At 45.0% G+C, this 20,342-nt stretch overlaps 1 protein-coding gene across 1 annotated transcript; it reads left to right on the top strand.

The window, feature by feature from the left end:
• The first annotated feature begins 2,349 nt into the window (after positions 1 to 2,349).
• On the top strand, positions 2,350 to 11,274 carry ANKK1 (ankyrin repeat and kinase domain containing 1). Its single transcript, XM_009510744.2, has 8 exons — positions 2,350 to 2,537; positions 6,028 to 6,322; positions 6,743 to 6,894; positions 7,821 to 7,870; positions 7,968 to 8,123; positions 8,393 to 8,511; positions 9,497 to 9,542; positions 9,926 to 11,274. Exons 1-8 carry the CDS (start codon positions 2,350 to 2,352, stop codon positions 11,272 to 11,274), a joined length of 2,355 nt encoding a protein of 784 aa, XP_009509039.1.
• The last annotated feature ends 9,068 nt before the right edge of the window (positions 11,275 to 20,342 follow it).

Here is a 20,342-nt window from a genome sequence, read left to right on the forward strand (position 1 = left end):
GCTGCTGGACCTCAGCCTCTGGTGGAATGCGTTTCTCCTCTCTATCTGGGAACAGCTTCTGTGCACACCCTTTTCCCAGCTATTCAGTGCTTGCGGTACCCAATAAAATACTTTCTCCAGCTGTTTGTTCCCTGTTTCACTACTTTCCTGTCCAGCTGTGCTTTAACTGACGGGAGCAAAATTGCAGCACATGTGATTTTATCCCTCAGCAACTACTGGAATTATTGCTCAGTGTGTTGGTCCTGGCTGGTTGCAAGCGGAACCTCGGGGAGGTCAGGTGGCGGTTTCCAGAAACAAGCTTGGTGGTAGGGTGGTGTTGCTTTAGGAGTGCTTTATGTCAGTTCATCTTTGGACTGAGCTGTAGCTGGCAGGGTACTAGTTCAGGGCATGGGGGTGGGGGTGGGAGATGTTCAGGGGCAGAGGTGAGGCTGCATGTGTTGTGCAAAGGGACCAGTGTGCAGAGCGACTTGGGGCTGGGTTTCTGAGAGCGGCCGAGGCCCCAGCCCTCCCTGACCACCTCAGCCTCCATCCTTCTTCATCTCAAGGCTGAGGAGGGTCATCAATAACTGCAGCGTTCCCCTTTGCTTCAGGGAAGCACCACAGGCTTGTGCCTTAGGAAATCCAAAAGAAAGTGTGACAACTGCAAACTTGTGAGTTTGAGCTCCACTTCTACAGTTAAGGCATGGACTTGGGTAAAATTGCTACCCAGTTTGGGCAAAAGCCGGAAAGGTTCACTTCAAGAAGTGTAAGTTGCTGTTGTCAACAAAGGTGTAAATGGTCAGCATGATTGCCACCCATCTTAACCTTTTATTTCAATGGCATTAAAGCTGAAACAGACCCTGGAATGTGCCTGAGGTAGTTGCTGACAAACGTAGCACACTTGTAACCTCTGTGGAGGAAGTGAAGCAGCAGCAGCTTCAACTCTCCAACCATGTAGTGGTTTTTCTCCGCTCCCTCACCTCCTCCTGAACTTTCTATAATAAAACAGTAAGGCACAGGCCTGTGCTCGAACATGGGGGAATGGACCCCCATTGTGCTTGTCCTCGGCCCTAAAGTTGTGCTGGCAGGTGACTGCTGGCAAAGAGCACAAGTGGAGGTGGCCAGGGGTGGTACCTGGGCCAGAAGCATCACACTTGGTGGGCAACTCTTAGGGAGTGGCAGGAAATCAGCAACAGTCACAAGTCAGGCTCTGATGCTCTTTTTTTCCCCTGAAAGGCTGCAGAGCCTGTCTGGCTTTTTTCCTTCTTTCCCTAAAGCCTTGCAGTTGTGAGTGATGGGCCACTGCCAGAGCACCTCTTGTCAAATGCAACGCACAAGTAGCTTGGGCTTCCACCTGGATCAGTCTTCCTCCAAGAATTTCTCCAGATCTTATATGTGGCTAAAAATTCCAGGTCAAGACTCAACAACAATTACCCTTCAGAAATTATCATTTGTATTGCAGTAGCGCTGAGGAAACCAGCACCACGTTGCACCTGGCATTGACTTACCTACAGAGATAGTGCCTGTGCTAAGTCGTTAAAGACACACATGCACAAGACCCAGAGGAGTGTCATTAAACCGGTTTTACAGCAGGGGAGTCCAGGCATAAAGCAACTAAAAGCATGCGTGCTGTTACTAGTGCTCAGGTGGTAGTGGTTAAACTGCTCAGACCAGCTCTCCAGTACTCGCCTGTTTCTTCAAATGCCCCTTGCGGGCATTCGGCAGCATACTTTATCCTTGAGGTAACCACTCTGGCTCACCATGTTTGTTGTATTTCTCTTGAAGGATTTTGTCAGGGTCATGCACTCATGCTTGCCACATGCTAGTTCTATGTTCTTTTTCTTTCTGGAGTGTTTTCCACTTTTGTTCTTCATCCAGCTCACGTACGCAGTGCTGCACAGGAGCCTTGCGGATTTCTCGCTATGTAAGTCCTTCCTTCTCTTTAAGTATCAATCTGCCTCACTTTCAGCCAACGTATACCGACACCGCTGGTGAGGAATCCCATCTTCAGCACAGTGCAATTGCTAAAGGATTGTTGCATTGCACCACTTTTCATCTGTGTTCCATCAGCATTTGCCCACCCAGTGCTCAGTACGAGGGAGAAGGGCAACCTTATGGAAATGTAGACATATACCCAGCCTGGCCAAGCTCTGAGCAGTAGCCTGGCATGAGTGCCTGGAGTTAAGTAATGCGGCTCTTCTCCATACCAAATGAGAGTGATACTTAGGATCCACCTCTTGGCAGTAAGTAACATGGCTCATGTTGGGTAACTCCCTACCTCCCTATGCAAGTCAGAAGTAGGAAGAGCTCCTTTCTTCTTCTCTGATACCACCTGAGCAGGAGGCAGAGCGCCAGGCTGCCTTTTTTGTCATGACTTTGGAGAAAGACCAGCAACTGGGCAGCTTAACTGTCTTTAATAAGGAGGACTTTGAAGAAGACTGGATTAAAGTGGCCAGTGGAGGCTTTGGGCATGTGTACCAAGTCAAGCACAAGAGGTGGAGAACAGTTTATGCAGTGAAATGCTCTCCGTACCTGCTGCAGGACTCCAGCATGGAGAGGTAACTATGCGGTCTCTGCTAGCTCAGCAGTTTAAACTGTCAGTTAGAGCCGTCTATGGTGATTTGATGCTAAAACTGCAAAGGAAATGTTCACATGACTTCTTCTCCCTGGGAAGTCGAGTTCTGGGTACTCGGAGTGGAAAAAACACTAGTGATGTGGAGTTGTGCCTCTTTTTCTTTCATATTTGTGTATGTGCATGTGCAAGTGGGAAAGGAACACTTACTCGGAACAATTAATGTTGATATCTGGAGGCTGAAGTAGGCATCCTAAACTAAACATGGGCATGTGGATGAAACAGTCTAATTACTTATTCGAAGCTTTCGCTGGACATTGGGACTAATGGGTATCAATTAAACTAAAATAGTCATCAAAATCACCGGGTTTAAAGCTGAGGGACAGTGAATTTCCAGCTGTTTTTGCTGGGCTCGCAAAGTTCTCTGCTCCTTCACTTGCCTTACCCTCCAGACATGCTCTTTTCTCTTGATGGTGCACCTGCACCTTCAGTTTACTTTTTGCTCTGTCTCTCACCTGCAGAGACTCTTCTGCTGACTACCCTGGGTCTGGAGATAGAACGAAGCCAGGTAATAGCAACCCCTGCCGATACCCCATACGATATAGGCAGTCCTGATGAAAAAAAGAACTGAGTCAATGAAGTCATTTATTCTAAAATTTTATTCCGTTCAAGCTGGAAGGATCCTGCCTGGTTAAAAATCACATGCTCGTGCGGCTTTTCTTGTCATGTTACTGACAACAGCTGAGGTGGTTCAGTTTGGGCAGTGACTGTCCTCTTTAGTTTGCGCTGCTTATGCTCATCAGATGTTATGTTTGCATTTCATTCTCTTTTTGGGGAAAAGAAAAGAGTCAGGTCCACCAGTTTTACTTCTGCATATATCCGTTCTAGGAAATGTAATCATATGGCTTTCATGGATTATCTCAGCTCCTAGTCTACACTCCAGAAGAATGGTTGAACGTGGACAGAAATGTTCATAGATTTTTTTTTTTTTCTTTTTAAGAAACGCCTATTTCTACAATCACCAGGATTTGAAAAACTAAATCTGAAAATCTGAGTTTTGGAAAAATAGCCTTTAACAGTTACTGCACTGATCTCCTAGGGACTGAAGTTATACTAGTTTGTCATGAAAACAACTTTGCGCTCCAATGTAGTGTTATAAAAGTCTTTCCTGCCCCCTACATATGTCCAAACAGCCTTGAGGCTGCTCTGACTAATATTATACTTTTCAGTAAGCCCTGTGAGCTCTGGCTTACAAGGCAAGAGTGTTCTGTCCTGCACTATGGCTGTGCCAAAAATCCTTCCTTTCCATGGGGGCTGTAAGAAGGGCCGGTGTTGGTCCTGTAGTCCTGTGCAGCTGGGGGGAATTGTTCAATGGCTATTTCTGCTTGCTTTTGAAGGTTTCCAGATTTGTGAGAGGCAGGTCTTCACTCTGCAGTTTGTCTAATGCGCACGTACCCACAGAGAACATCTCTGAGTGCATGGTATGTGAATCTGTCAGAGCCTTCTCATACACATACATGCGTATTATACAATGGTCCTGGCTTCTCTGTCAGTACTAAGTACAAGCCCCAAATACAAAACTGAAAGCTTCCAGGCCACGCAGTGGTTTTAAAAAAGCACAGCAGCAGAGTTGTCTGGTAAGGGAGGCAAAAGTTTCAGAGGAGCTTATTTTTTAAAGTTCCTTAGCACTCCTGTCTGTAGGCTTGTAAAAAAATGTGTCTCATCAGTAGCTACGAATGAAGACAGTGGTGTGGTGCCTTCCATCTGCTCACGCTCTTGATGCATAACCGACTGCTTCGCACTGTTCGTTCAAAATGATGAGGCAAATTGCCAGCAAGTTTATTAACCTTGGATGGCTTTGCTTGTCAGGACAAAACAGAAGATGGATTTTGTGGGATGATAGAAGACATCCCTGTGGGCGCATGAAAGCAAGGAGGGCAGGTTCTCAGTGAATGCTGCTGCATCTATGTACCACCTGAGAGAAGGCAAGAGAGTGGCTGATAGATGGCTCTCACCTCAACTTCTGTCAGCTGCAAAGGCTCATAGTTCGCAGGTCTGCTGGGGCTGAGGAGAGAGAAAAAAATCACAGGGAACCCACAGAAAAAGGAAATACAGCCACAGATGCAGTCACAGAATTTTCCAGAGGGCTGAAACACTCAGACTCTTACACGGGAATTGCCTGGGGCTCTTCCTTTTCTCCCTCACAAGCCTCATTTCTTGGGGCTCCCTCTGCTTGTCCAACATCCACCTTCTTGCTGTACCTTCTCATGTACCTGCGCTAATGGTACAAATGCCTCCTCCTGGGATAACCTCACTCCCTCTGCTACTCTCCACAATGCTCATCCGCCACAGGATCCAGCCTAACCTGTGCAGGTCAGCTCTCAGCAGCCCCTGGGGTGCCTGGGAGGGAGGCAGACAGGGGCTGAGCCAGTGATTCTGCCCCGGGAAGGGAACCATAAATCACAGAAGCCACTTCTTTCTCCACGCCCGTGATTTTCCTGGGAGGGGTAAGAATCAATCTGCAACCCTCTGTGCTGCCGGTTCCCACTGTCTTCCGGTGTTAAGCCTTTCTTCCACAGTGGGAAAGACAATACCAGTGATTCCTCAATCCGGAGGTATGTTTTACTGTGGGGAGCCTGCTAGAGGAAGTCTGGCAGAAGGATTTGCTTAGCTGGCCTATGTTTAGCGCTATTAGCGGCCTGGCATAATGTTGTTCCAAGCTCAGATTCATTCCCAGGGCGTGTTTTTTAAATACGGTTTTGTGACTTTACCGCTTGGCAGCTGTCAGCATGCTCTGGGCACCCCAACTTGTTCAGCAGGCTGGGAAATGTAAAGATTTAGTGAAACAGGTCTGCCAAAACTGGCAACAGTGAATGTCTAGACTCCCTTTGTGACCAGATTCGCCATGCTCACGGACAGAAAGCTGCAGGCAGGGGCGTAGGTGTAGGTAAGGCCAAGGCACGCTCTCTGGCCGTGCAAGCCTCCCTGTACACAAGCTCAGCATGTCAGAGTGCCATTGGACCCTGGCTGCCTGCAAGCAGCGTGCAGGCTGTCACTGAGTGGACATGTGCGGTATGAAAAAGGCATGGCTCACCAAGTGTGTCCCTGCTCCTGACACCATGCTTTCAGGAAAGCATCACTTGGGAATTTCACCAGGGTGAAAACAAGACATGGACAAGGCTTTCTGTGGCCACTGAACGTCTTCTAAGAGCTGGACTAAGACAGAAGTTCTGATCTCTTTCTCTAGGAGTCTAGTGGTTCAATTTGCCCAAGCAATCCGTATATGATCACCGTATTATCACCAGCATTATCACCAGCTGAAGGGGCAAATTGGAATGAATCTTTTCGGGGTAAGTGGGACTACTTGGAAAGGCTGGATATCACCAAGCCATTATACAGTAACTTAGTCTGTGAATTGACTGGTACCATTTCTTGGTTCCACTTTGATATTTTATTTTTATTTTGTATTTTTCCAGGACCAGTATGAACTGCCTAATGGAAGAGGCAACCAAGATGGAGAAAATCAAATTCCAGCACATTGTCACTATCTATGGGGTCTGCAACAACCCTTTGGGGATAGTGATGGAATACATGGCGAGAGGCTCCTTGGAGAAAATACTGCCCACTCACAAAATGTCATGGCAGCTCAAATTCCGGGTTATCCATGAGATGGGCTTGGCTATGAATTTCCTGCACAGCATGACACCTCCTTTGCTGCACTTAGATCTAAAACCAGGGAACATTCTCCTAGATGGGAATATGCATGTCAAGGTATGACCTTAATGCTGTGTTTGTAGGGACAGGTTATTTCTCAAATAAGAGAAAGGTTGTTTTTTGACTCATATGTCCAGAATCCTAGTAAGTTAGGCTCTTTGGGAACACTCAATGAAAGATTGACCACTGGGGCTTATAAGAAGCAGCTGGTAAACAAATTACATGGGATTCTCAGGATCATACAGGCAATCTGTGCCAGAACTGGGAACCTCAGGGTCCAACTCAGGAGGAAATGCTGATCTCCTGGACTCATTGAAAAGCTCTAACTACAGTTTTATCAGGGTTTTATCAAGTTTCAGCTGCTAGGCACCTCCTCACATCCCTGATCATGAAGGATGGAGGTAACTCCCAGCTAGTATAAGGAGGGGTGAGACTGTGAGCATTACAGGGGAGGCTCTCGTTTTTTCCTGCTTGCAGATCTCAGACTTCGGCCTATCAAAATGGATGGAGCAGTCTAGCCGAATGCAATATATTGAAAGCTGTGCTTTGAGAGGCACTTTGAGCTACATCCCCCCAGAAATGTTTCTGCAGAACAGCAAGCCCCCAGGAATCAAATATGATGTGTACAGGTAGGGGCTGCCTTTCTGCTGAGAGGTCACACAGGGTTGCCGCCTGGCTCTTACGCAGAGCAAGTGAGACTGGCATGTTGCCTCATTTTGTTTATATTCTGGCTCTCTGCCTTGCATAATGTCCTTAGTGGGAAACACACTGGGAGTAACACATGGTACTCCAATGGTGGAGAGTGAGGGGGAGTGGGATTATCTGTGCATAATCATCTACCTCTTACCAGATGCACCTCTGTGCAGCACCGATCCCATGTGACCTGCAGACTGTATTGCCTTAGGTTCCATCATACCCTGTTAGGTTGCTGGAAGTTACGGAGTAGGAGCAAGATTAGAGCACAGAACAGACAGTGTCTGCTCCTTCATAGCAGCCGCTGCTTAGATTCATTTTTATTTTAAAACAACTGTAATATTGCTTGTCTGCTTTGGTGTTCAGCTTCATTTTGGTCAGTAACAGGTGGAGAAAAGATTTCAGCTTCACTTTTTTCCTTTTGGCCAAAGTGATTTGCAACCCACTTATACAAGCTACAAACATACATTCTGGCAATTCATCAGCTCCTCAGCCGCTACACTACATAGTAACCCAAGGCAAGAAGCAAAGGAGGATTTGCATGCCCGCATGAACCTGCACTAGTCAAGGGCTCTAAAACCTGATGTGAATGATGAAGTGAAAACAAGGCACTGAGAGCCTGACTTTCACAGGAAGTGTTCTAAGTCACTCATTTGCTACAGCAACCCTTTTGCTGAGACATCAGAGATATATGTGATGATTCATAAGATCTTGTCCTTTTGGTGTGGGGGATTAAATCCTTCCATCCTGAAGAACTCAGTTCCTAATTCTCCAATTTCTCAAGAAAATGAAAGCAATAAGCGAATTTTTTAAGTTCGTGTGCATATGGGAGTGATTGCTCACGATCTCTTATTGCCTGCAGCTTTGGAATTGTCATTTGGGAGGTACTTATGCAGAAGAAACCTTATGCAGGTAAATATGAACACTTCTTATGTGCGCTGCACTTATTAAATGTTTATTACAGCCATCTTCACAGAGAAAAACCCCAATGCACGTTGCTCTTTTTCAGGAGCCAACATGATGGCCATTATAGTCAAGGTTGCAGCAGGAAAGAGGCCCTGCCTAGAACCCGTCAGCAATGACTGGCCAGGGGAATGCCAGCAGATGGTTGACTTGATGAAGAGGTGTTGGGACCAAGACCCTAAGCAAAGGCCAAGCTTTACAGGTGTAGTAGCTGACTGTGGTATGGATTAGCCAAGGGTCAGCTTCATGGATTAACAAGTGGGGGATAAGCTTGTGTATAACTCTTTGCCAGTTAAATCACCTGTTGCCTTGGAAATGCTTGGTACCCATTTGCTGTCAACACATCCCCTTTCTCCCTCTTTCCTTCCTCCCCATGGGGAGGATACGTGAAAGACTTCCACAACTTCAGGTACTGACTGGGTTCTGAAGTCTGGGTAGTCTGCGCAGCTAACAGTCTTTTTGCTCTGGTAGATATCCCTGTAGAAACAGACATGCTGCTGTCACTGATACAAAGCCTTGTAATAGATCCAGAGAATGAGCGCCTTGTTAGGAAGATGTCCCACAAGCCTGCCATGTCTGGGAACCAGCAGGTGAGCAAGGCTTCCCAGTACCACTGAGGAAAAGCCACTGAGTCCTTTCCCTCTTCTTACCAGTTCTTGAGAATGTGTTTCCTCTCTCACGACTGTTTGTCATCAGACAAGGGCACCTCAGCAACCTTCGTGCGGTGTGTTTGCATAGGTTGTACATCTGTAATTCATTTATGGGGATAGGAAACTTGCTAATAAATTTAGCAAGCTGGCCAGTGTGCTGAATGATAGACAGTCCCAGAGGAAGACCCTTCTTTCTACCTGCTCAGGTGAAGTGCGTTTATCATGTAGGCCTCGCTCATTAAAAGAAGCTCAAGCAGACACAGAATCACAGGGGTTCTGCTCATAGCACTGGCATATGTGCTCAGACGATTGTTCTCCAGCTCCTATGAACTGAGGACATTCCAGTTTAAACAACTCTCGTAGAAGAAAAAAAGCCTCTTAAATTCCCATGTTTCTCTGGCTAAGAAAAAAATCAGGTTTCAGGATACTCACAATTTTAGCCCAGCTACTGGAGTGTAACTGTGCCTAGAAGTCAGCTTCATACAGGCAGAAGTAGCAGAACTATTACTATTTTGAAGTTTTGCCTGGTTGTGGAGTCAGCAAGAAACAGAATGCCTGAGTACAGAGGACTGAGGAGGTGGGTGTGTTTAGGTTCCCTGTACAAAAAGAAAAAGACCAGCTGGGAAGCTGCCACGGGCACGTGCTGCAATAAGGAAGTAGAATATATGTGTGTCTGGGAGAAAATGAGTAAGAGGGGGAAAATCTCGTTGATGTCCAGGGATAATTTTCAGGCTCCCACATTCCTGTTAGCATCATGATTTGCTCTGCTGAATTTTGGATGCAATAACAGGATTGGACAAAAGCCACTCAAATGGTAACACAAAATTCTAGAGCAGTAGTGAAGAACTCCTCTGTGCAAACATTATAGAATGCAAATAAGCAACTTTGTCTTATGGCTTTTTCTTTTCCCCTTCCTGAAAATGAGAGTGACAAAGAAGAGTTCATCTTCCCCCAAGACACCAGAAGTGGTGGTAAGTAGGGGAGACTTCCTTTATAATCCAAACATGAAGAAGGCGAAAACCTAAAAAACGTAGCCTATTTCCTCGCTCTCCAGTGACAAGGATGTGGCTCAAGAGAGTTTTCCATGTGGGTGTCTTTTCTTTCTAAGTTAAGGAAAATGAACTCTACAGGAAACAGCAGATATAGTTCCCGTGAGGGAGAGGCCAAATGTCTCGCTGCTTTCTAGGAGACTGCATGTAGTGTTTTTGCCTCATTTCATATTCCCTATCTCTAAAATGCCTTTTATTTCATTTCATACTATGAAGATTCACATGCTCTCCCTCCCATCTTGTGCACACAAGCTATTTCACTTGGTTTTACACGCTTTCTCCTATTTTCTTTCCCCTGCCTTTAGAAACTGGTAATCAGGAGGTTCGTATCCCACCTTCTTACAGTGAGGTTGAAAGTCCAGAGGACATCCTGTCTGAGGAAATCTGTAGAGTCCATGAAAACGGCCTCACATTGCTTCACCTCATGGTGATCCAGGGAAATGTGGAAAAGGTGAAGTTTCTCCTGAGCTGTAAAGCCAATGTGAACAGCCAGGCAGCCTGTGGCTACACCCCACTCATTATGGCTGTTCAGAAGAGGTCGCCAGAGATCTGCTCAGTTCTGATAGAGCATGATGCTGACATCAATCTGCCTGATGATGATGGTTGGACACCTCTTCACTTCGCTGCTCAGAATGGGGACGACAGAATTGTACGCCTCTTGCTGGACCACCAGGCACAGGTAAATGCTCAAGAGCATGACGGGTGGACCCCTCTGCACTTGGCATCACAGAACAACTTTGAGAATGTGGCCCGAGTACTGCTATCTCGTCAGGCTGACTCCAACACCCAGGAGGTTGATGGGAAAACTGCTCTCCATGTGGCAGCGTGCTTTGGACATGTCAGCCTCGTGAAACTGCTTGCCAGTCAAGGAGCGGACCTGGAGAAAAAGCAGAAGAACCATAGGACCCCACTTCACGTTGCTGTGGAGAGGGGGAAGTTCAGGGTAGTCCATTATTTGCTGAAGAATGGGACCTCTGTTAACAGCCTGGATCAAAACCATTACAGTGCCCTGCACCTTGCTGTGGTGAGGGGGAAGTATCTCATCTGCGAGAAACTCATCAAATATGGAGCCAATGTGGAGCTGAGGACAGACAAAGGTTGGACCCCGCTGCACCTGGCTTCTTTCAAAGGACACATTGAAATAATCCACCTGCTAAAAGACAGCCGTGCCAAACTGAATGCCAAAGGAAGCATGGGCTGGACACCGCTTCACTTGGCTACTCGCTACAGTGATGAGCCAGTAGTCTGTGAGCTGTTGAGATGTGGGGCAGATCCCAACATCACTGAGAAGTCAGAGTGGGCCCCCCTCCATTTTGCCGTCCAACGAGGCTCCTTTTTGACTGTCATCAATCTTCTGGAGTGCAAGGCAGATGTCAATGCTAAGAACAAAGTGGGTTGGACACCCTTGCACCTTGCTGTTCTCAAAGGCAATATGGCCATTATAAAGACCTTGATTAAGGCTGGTGCTCTGCTTGATGTGGAAGATATCACTGGCTGTACAGCACTCCAGTTGGCAATTAGACATCAAAGAGAAAACATCATTACACTGCTTCAAGGCAAGGACTTGTTGATGAATAAATCAGGGAATAGGACTCTGGTGAATGATGCTAAGGTACCAAGACCCAAATTTGTTCCAGGAAGGACAGATTTGTAGGTTCATCAAGACTGGCAAATGAGTTTTCCAATATCGGGTGCTATGCCTTAAACCAGCATATCCTGTCACCTGGTGATTACAGGAAAATACTTTTTTGTTTGTTTTGTTTTGTAATGGAAGTTTCTAAGCATGCACACTAAAAGAGTAAAAGAAAATGGAGCTGCAGAAGGAAGCTGACAACTTATTTTCCAGAGTCTGACCAAGCTGGTATAACATTTTGGCTTGGTGATGCCAGCTTCAGCCAATGCTTTCCTGTTTTAATACTTACTGTGCAGGGGTGGAAATGGATGTACATATATATTCCCTTTTCATATGGGCAATGATGAAACGGTGCACAGCAATCCATATATACATGTATTCCACAGATCTTATTGCTTTTATTCCATGTTTTCCTACAGGGCAGATTGGTGTAAAGTGGCCTTGACACAGGTGGGAATTGAATCATGAGATTCTCACCTGCTGCTGGAAATAGACACTAAGCATATGGTACAGCAATGTGTCAGATTTTGACATCTCCTTTTTGTAACAAGAATAAAATAAAACAAGGAAGGAAGAAAAATCACTAGTAGACAATATTTAAATGGATGCAACACAGAGAAAAGACATTCCAGAATAATTCCACACCATCCCTTCAGAAAAAAAGAACCAAGAGGTTTTTTCCTAAGCATTCACATTACTTATTGACGACCTCCACACTTCAGACTTTAAACACTGAGGTTGTCATTAGAGCCAACTTTCTAAGAGTAAGACAAAAAGTGGGTGCAGTTCTGAATCCTGATCCCTGCCATGAGGGATAACCTCTAGTCTTAACTGTAAAATGTTGCTGTGGGAGTTTTGTAAACTGGTTGAAAGAGCTCCTGCTTAGAAAAGCAGTATCTAATTTGGGTTATCTCAAATCCTCATAGCTTTTTTTTTTTTTAAAAGAGCACTGAGCAGCTGGGAAAGTTAGCAGGTACTTACTCTGTGGAAGTGGACAGGTGAGGCCTATAACAATCAGCTGTAGGTATTGGCTTAAAAGGCTAGTGTCCTAAGAGCCTTCTTTTAGTTGTTGTGGTTTAGCACCAGTCACCAGCTAAGCACCACACAGCTGCTCACTCACTCTACTTGTGGTGGGATGGAGAAGAGACCCAGAAGAGAGAAAGGGAACTCATGGATTGAGATAAAGACAGTTTAACAGGTAAAGCAAAACCTGTGTGTGCAAGCAAAGCAAGGAATTCACTCACTATTTCCCATGGGCAGGCAGGTCTTCAGCCATGTCCAGGAAAGCAGGGCCCCATCACATGTAATGGTTACTTGGGAAGACAAACACCATCCCTCTGAATGTCCCCAGCTTCTCTCTTCTTTCCCAGCTTTATATGCTGAGCGTGATGTCACATGGTATGGGATATCCCTCTGGCCAGGTGGGGTCAGCTGTCCTGGCTGTGCCCCCTCCCAGCTTCTTCTGCACCTGGCAGAGCACGGGAGGCCGAGAAAGTCCTTGACTAGTGTAAGCACTGCTTAGCCACAACTAAGATGTTGGTGTGTTATCAGCATTAGTCACATACTAAATCCAAAACACAGCACTGTACCAGCTACTAGGAAGAAAATTAACTCTCTCTCAGCCAAAAGCAGGACAGTAGTCTTTGAGGACAGGGGTTCTTCTGGAAAGCAATTCAATTGCCTTAATTTAATATTTTCTGCTGGAAATATGCTTCTGTGTATGTTTGTGTGGATGAGTAGAACAGGCTTTAAGAAAAATGCATCCTATTTTTATGTCTGGTCCTATTTGTTGGGGTTGGTTTTAGAGGTGAAGAATCAGAGTATTTTTTCAACAGTAAGTCAGGTAGCAGCATAGGTCGCTCAGGATGCTGGCTGGAAAGCAAAGGAGACTTTCTAGCCCCCAAAAAGTCACCACTCAACAGTTCATACACAAGAGAACTGGCTATTTGCAGGTCAGGGTTTATGTCATGTCTCTGCTGGGGAATGATTCTTGAACTCCATCAGGAAGATGTCCTAGAGCTTGATTGCTTTTCTGGAGAGCATACAGCCTTCATGTATTTGATTCTTTTGTTATAGTAAGTAGCAGTTCTGTGCAGCTTATGGCAAGCCTACCATGATTTGCTAAGCACTTCCAAAAAGTGCCGGGGGTGAGGGTTCTCTTTCATCACCTTAGCTGGAAAGATGCTGTAATGTAAACAAATAATCCACAGCTCTGCAGGGAGAAGATGCCTCTTTCCTGATGGACATTATTAGCTGGGAGTCATTACTTTAGCAAGTGTTGCTTTTTATCCTTTAGAAAACTCTATTTGTGCATGCAGTGCACTTCAGGTCCCAGCAAGCAAGCCGAAGCAATAACACAAACATGTAATTTGCTTCCTGCAGTGAGAGAATAGTGGGCTGCAGACAAATAGGCTTACTAGGTGTGAACAGACAGCTGTTAAAGCTCCAGTAGCTGTGCTTGGGCTGAAAAGAAATAGAACTGTGCTGGAGACTGTCTCCTCTAGCTGAACGTCAGTAACTGTTCTTGTTTGCTCTGCTGGTATTCCAGTGCCATCTTCAGTGCTTTAGCCATTCAGAAATGTTGTACTGCTTCTTCACCTCATGCAAACAAGAGTAAATGCCATATGAAAGGGAGTTCCTTTTCAGCTCTGGCCAACAACTAGAGTGGCTCTAGTACAGGGACGTTCTGTTCATTGGCTTCCTCTAGGCCTGGTGTGTCTGAGAAACGCCTATTTTCCAGGAAAAGCTGGCAGTTGTTTCATCAGGACAGAGCAGGACATCAGGTTTGAAATGCTGTATGAGAACTAAGCAATATCGTGATGTGTGAGTCTTAACTGTATTTAATTGTTTAATACAGCATGCTTTTCCTTAGATTAGCTTTAACCCACTGAAGCTGTCTGGACTACACCAAAAAGGCCAGGAGGGATGACTGCAATGACAGTGCCTGCTGTCAAAAAATCTCTTAGTTGCTTCCCATGCATTTATTGCCCTTTTGACATTAGGCCAGTTGAACATGTCATGAGGACATGATTATAAACTAGATAGAGTCAGGGGGCAGCATGCATCCCCCAGGGCAGGCTGTGGGCCGCTTCTCTGTGGGAGGGACTGGATCAGCCGCAACTCTGGAGAACAGCAGATGCGGGTGCTTTCCTGAACCACAAAGGCAGGATGCTGCCCAGTTTGCTCTCCCCTCCTACTGCAGGGCATAGAAGTCTTCGGAATGCAGGCTTTCCTCCTGCTTGAACGGGGGCTCCGGTACCCTGCCTTGCCCTGCGGGAACACAGTTAGTATCTGCACAATATGGCCCTGCAATTATCTGCCTTCAAATCTTGAAGGAAACCTTACAAATTTTCTGTACGCCAAGAAGGTTTTCTTCTGGCTATCTACAAGACGCTAACTTTATTACATTATGAAGGGATATAGTTGGTGGTGTTTTCTGTGGAGAAATGGATGATGTTACTTATGGAAAAAATTGAAGTGATTCCTTAAGTGCTGCCTGAAAACATCCAGATCTTGAGAAGGTTAAAAAGCCCAACCTCTACTAATTTCCTTTTTCCATTAACTTCAAATATTAATGTTTAATATATTTGAGCTCTGTTTTTCGCTATGCTTTGACACCAAAGCAAAACCTTTAGGTCTTTTTTTTAAAAAGCTTATATTAAAATGGTTCCTTTTTAGCATTTGCCATTGGTGAAGCAAGGAGCTGTGCAGGTTATGAATTGCAATGCTGGTGAGGTTTTATTTTGCAAGGAACGTAAAAATGTACACTTTTTTTTGGTAACAAAACCAAGTTTGAGGTATTAAAAAATTCCTTGAGAACGGACATAGTATTTGCCTACCTACTCATGCTGTCTACCTTCCAGATTCAGCTTATGGGGTAAGATTTCAAAGGGATGGAGGAGGAAAGGGGACATACAGAGTGGGATTAGACGTTGCTATAATTGAGACGAAGGAACTGTGTAGCTTGTACCCATCCTACAACTGGGGAAAGAAAAGAAGGAAAGTAAGAAGGTATTAGCACAGGTGGTGGAAGGTTTACTCCGTATTGTATCTCCCCAAGGGACTCCTTCTGTAATGTAAAGATTGCATACGTATAAACTGGCTTATTTCAGATGACTCCTAGTTTAGTTCTTGTTCATGGATCATGTTCACTTTTGGAAGAATGAAGCACTACCACAGAGAGAGCATCTGCAGAATTGCCCTTCAGATGATGGGGGAGCGTCATTTGCTCAATACCGTCCCCATTCTTTTTTTAGCCATTGTGGTATTTCCCTGCCAAAGAGCTGAAGCCATCTGTTTAGCTTTGAAGCCTAGCTCTGAAATCCAGAGCTGTTTCCCAGTGTTGGCTGCTAAACGTGCCCTGTCTTCAGTCCAGGGCATGGACACAGGCAGTGTTTTGAAAGAGGCTGTTCTGCTGCTAGTGCTTTTTCTTACTCATCAGTTGAAGTGGGAGAAGGAAGGATAATGATACTTTTGCATTAAGTCAGTGCCCAAGGACAGCTAATTGAAGACTAAATGACAAGACTAAGTGCCAAGGTCCCAGGTGACTCTCGGAACACCATGCTCCTCCAATGGTCCTTTTACACACAGAGAGGCCCGGGTGGGGTTATCCATTCCTCATTAATCAGGGGAAGCCTGCAATTTCATGCACTGAAACTAGTCAAAATTGTTGAGCTCTGTGAAATTATACAGCTCTTGTTCTGTCTGCTCTCTGTACTTCTCAGTGTGTTGATATGAGCTCTGCATTCAAAATGGTTTTATTACTTGTATCATGCATGGCTAATATCTTCTATTTCTGATGGCTTTGTGTCACAGCAGACTGAAAAAGACAATACGTTTGCACACATCTTGCTGATGACATAGTTACCTTCTTGGATTCAGTGGCATGCCAAAGGCAAATTGTACTGCATGTCATTAGCAATGGCAAAATTGGGAATGGATGTCTGGCCAACATCCCACACATGTTCTGGGGAAGGATTCCTTCATAGTAACACTTCCAATGAAAATAGTTAAACTTTGTTCCTATACGGGTATCCTTCAACACCTCACATTCAGACATTCTCATGAGGTGCCCTAGCTTCTTTATTTAACAGGAGTATTTTGAAGCAAGTATTTTTTCAACCTGCTTAATTGCAATTGACAATTGACAATTGCAATTGGGCAGCAGCATGCTGTCTCCAAAGCTCTCCAGAGAGCGCTTAGGGTTGCACAGTGAGCATCCTTTCTCTTAAGTTCAGAACAACGGGGAGCCTGGGTGACTGGTGGCCCAGTCAGCCTCGTAGCCATCAGGGGATGCTGGGAGGCTCCCAGGACATGGCAGACAGTAGAATCCACAGACCTGGGTTCAAGGGGGGGAGAGAGAAGAAAGAAGCTGCTGAAGAAGTTAGCATGTGAGGCCTGTTTTGCTTCACCTTTGTGTTAAAGACGAAGATGATTCTAACGCAGCCTGCTGCCGGCGGTGGTTCCTGTGTGGGGCGGAGAGAACAGGTGGTTTCTCCGTGGACAGGCCCCATTAGCGGCTGTAGCGCTGACCACAGGGGTGCCTGGGGCTCCACTGGGAAGAGCAGGACTCAAACCCATGCAGCCACAGCTGATGCCATGTGCTGTGCTGCAGGAACAGCACTCCTCATGCTTAGCCTCAAACAGAGGGGTGTTTGTAGCCAATCGGAAGCTTTGCCTCTAATTAAAATGTCATACTTTTCATACTCAAACAGCCTGGAAATGTCTTGCTGAGACCTAAGCTGTTTAGCTGTTGTTAAGCTGTCAAAGGCATAACATTAAAGAAGTATGAGGCATAGACAGATAGCTCTCCCTTGGTGTGACATTTTTACTCCAATATCACTTTGAAGATGTTTTTCTTAGCAGTGATGCTTGAAATTCTGCAAGATGATGGATGAGACTGGCAGCAGGAATACTGGTCTCCCCCCCGTACTAGTAACGGCTTAAAAAAATAAAAGGAAAAAAAAAAATCCAACAGCCCAAATAACAACACAAAATCTCAGCAGTAACTGAAATAAGTCCAAGGAAGGGTTTTGTAGCTTGGGGGTTTTTTGGTTGGGGGGGGGCGGTTTGGTTGGCTTTTTGTTTTTACATCTGTTCTCCCAGGGTCTTAAATTTGTGACAGGAACCTCTGGTGTTCATTTTATTCCCTTTAATCTCCAGGTAGCAGATGGAGGAGAGGGAAAGTGAGGCACGAAGGACAGGCTTCTGCCTGTTGTGCACAGCGCATGTTTCCCAGCTTGTCTGCATTGATCACAATTGTTGCTTTCACCGAGTTGCAGAGACACGAGAATTAAAAGCAGCATGGTTCACTTCCTCATGCCTTATCCATATGTATGCACTTCTTAGATCTCTGCTCTTCCTACATGTGATGGCATTTGTGATAGATGAGGGGAATAATAGAAAAGCGGTTGGGGTATGTGCTAATGTGATACGGAAAATGTAGGACTTTCAATTTTATATATTTTTTTAACTATCAGTCTGTTTTTTACATATTTGACCTCGATGACAGCTAATATCATGTGATCTTTTCTTGCTTCTGCCTCTTCTCAGGCAGTGAAGTTGAAAGGTTTAATGCCTGCTGTCGCTCAGCATTTATGAGGGATTTTGGTATCCTAAAGGTGTAATTATTCAGAAAGGATGGTTTGGTTTTTTTTTTCTCGATGTTTATGTCCAGCTCTGAAAATCCTGCAGCTGAAATATAGAAAGCAGGTTGTATGGGTCTTCAGAAATCTGGACTCAGCTGTGAGTGCTGAGTGTTTCCAAAACTTCTGGCTTTACTGTATCAGTGACTCCACCAGCTGCTTGTCAGACAGGAACAAAGGCAGATGTTCTCAAATGTCACTTGGCTAAAATGGAAAAATGCAGGAATTTTTCTTTCCCACACAAGACAGCCTAGATCCTGTTTTGAGGACCTATGCATGATAACGTAAATGGTAATTATAATAATATCTGTCATCAGACATAATTTGTGTAACCTGGGGTCCTGGTAATCTTGTGATTCGATAACATCCAATAGTGTCAACTAACTGTATGAAAGGGGCAGGATATTAGAAACTGGGAATTAGCCTAGAATAAATCGTCTCTTTAAAAAAAGAGAAAACCGAAGTAAAAAGTGTCCCATTCAAGTTATGTTCTATTGGAACATCAATAATATAGCATGTGTTGCTTGGTAACCAGTCCCGAGTAAAACAAAGAGGACACTCTGAAGAGTCCTCTGTGGAATAATAATATCTTGCAACGAGGGCAGGCACAGAAAGAAAAAGCTATCACAAGGAAGTGGCATTCAGCTGTCCTCTAATCTAGGGAGGATCCCTAAATGCCAGTTCCACAACAACGAGTAGGATATTTTTCTGGATTGATTTCTGCTGTGCAGATTGCTGTGTTTGGAGCTTTGGTCCTAGAGCTGCTTGCATTTACCTGATTTGCACAGAGATAATCTGCTCTCGAGTTGTTCTGCAGAGTGGCAGCTGCAGCCATCATCCAAAGGGGGAAAGGACTGGCTGGAAGGCGTACTTCAGACATTCAGGCCTTTTCTGTACAGCGCTCTCTCTTAACTTCAGCTGTATTGATTCAGCTGAGGAAAGTGAATGTCTCCACTGCTTAATATCATTTGAAATATTTACACAGGAAAAAGAAATCCAATTGCCACGTAATTCAGCAGCTCATTTCTGTCATCACTCTGACAGAAAAACAAAACTCAGCTCATAGGTCATAGAATGTTCTGTAGAAGAGCTTAATTGAATTTGTAATGAAAATAACAGGGGATTAAGAAGACACAAGGGAAATACATCCCTCTTGCAGAGCATTACAGAGGTGATAGAAGCAATTTGCAGAGAAAATTACCTGTTTGCTGCTCAGTTTCTATAGAAATTAAATGAGTCTTTACAAACTCTGGAAAACTGCATTCCAACCTCCGCTTTGTGACTCTGCAACTTGCAGCTTATTATTTCTAAAATTAATCGTAGGTCTCCATCTCCCCCTTTTTTCCCTTGCTCAAATACATTTGTCTTTTGTCCCTGCTGATAAATACACTGATGATTATATCATGTTCTTAACCAAGAACTGCCAACGCTGACAGCCAAGGCAGCACATGTCAGCAGTGTCTTTTGAAGGAAGCAGTAACAGGACATAAATCTTCTAAACAGCTCATTGCTTGATTGCACTGTTTAGACTCTTCAAAAGACCAAAACTGTTGACCCTTAGCCCTCACAAAAATCATATCTTTAAGGTATCCAACGTCGCTCAGGTGAACAGAGTAGTGTTCCTCACTTTGCATTAGCAATGTCTCTCTGAGTCTTGAGTGGACTGGAAGGACTGCTTGTAGCCTCGAACTGCAAGGATAGCACTGAGCATTGCCTACAGTACCAGTACCCCAAACTCAGGATGAAAGGCAGCCATACGTGCCGGGGGTCCTTGCTTGCCTGTGTTTGGGGCATTTGTACAGCACCGTCAGCAGTGGATTCTCAGCACTCTGAGTTTACATGTAAAAATAATACAAAATTTCACATTAATCTCCTTATTGCATGTCTAATTTTCTGCAGTGTTATTTCTTCTACTGCATACAGGTAGGGGGGAAAGTAAATGAGGCTTTCCCAATATCTGGGAAAAAGGTGATTTCTGTGATAGGGTTGTAAAGGCCACCAGTCTACTAATATTTGTAAAAGGCACTGAGATCTGAATATGGAAAGCAGAAAGGAAGTGCCAGGTTTTATTTTGCATCAGCCCTATGTAGGCCAAACTCACCCTGGCTTCCTTTGGATCTGTGGTCTGGGTCAGAAGTTTCTCTTCTCAATCTGAAAAGTGCCATTGGCACACAGTGCTGTGCAGCATACATCTGTCAGCGATCCCAAATGGCAGGGCTCCCCGCAATGTCATTATTTTTCGTAATAGACCTGACCTAAAAGCAACATCTGCCTCTTGCTCTGAGACCGAGGCTTGAGGCTAGTTCATTAGAGTTTCAGTTTGATTTGGGTATGGAGTGGGTGGGGTGGGTGAATCTCTTGACTGAGCTGTTGCTTTTCCCTACCAGTCACAGCTGATCTGGAGGACAAATTTCAAGCAGCCTGGTGCTTAGCAGCATTTGGATC

Source organism: Phalacrocorax carbo, chromosome 21 (assembly GCF_963921805.1).
Source record: "Phalacrocorax carbo chromosome 21, bPhaCar2.1, whole genome shotgun sequence".
Taxonomy (NCBI): Eukaryota; Metazoa; Chordata; class Aves; order Suliformes; family Phalacrocoracidae; genus Phalacrocorax; species Phalacrocorax carbo.

Coding starts and splice junctions, on each gene's coding strand:
- ANKK1 (XM_009510744.2), top strand. CDS start 2,350: ATGACTTTGGAGAAAGACCAGCAACTGGGCAGCTTAACTGTCTTTAAT. Junction 6,323..6,742: donor ATGGGAATATGCATGTCAAG/GTATGACCTTAA, acceptor TCCTGCTTGCAG/ATCTCAGACTTCGGCCTATC. Junction 8,512..9,496: donor CCATGTCTGGGAACCAGCAG/GTGAGCAAGGCT, acceptor CCTGAAAATGAG/AGTGACAAAGAAGAGTTCAT.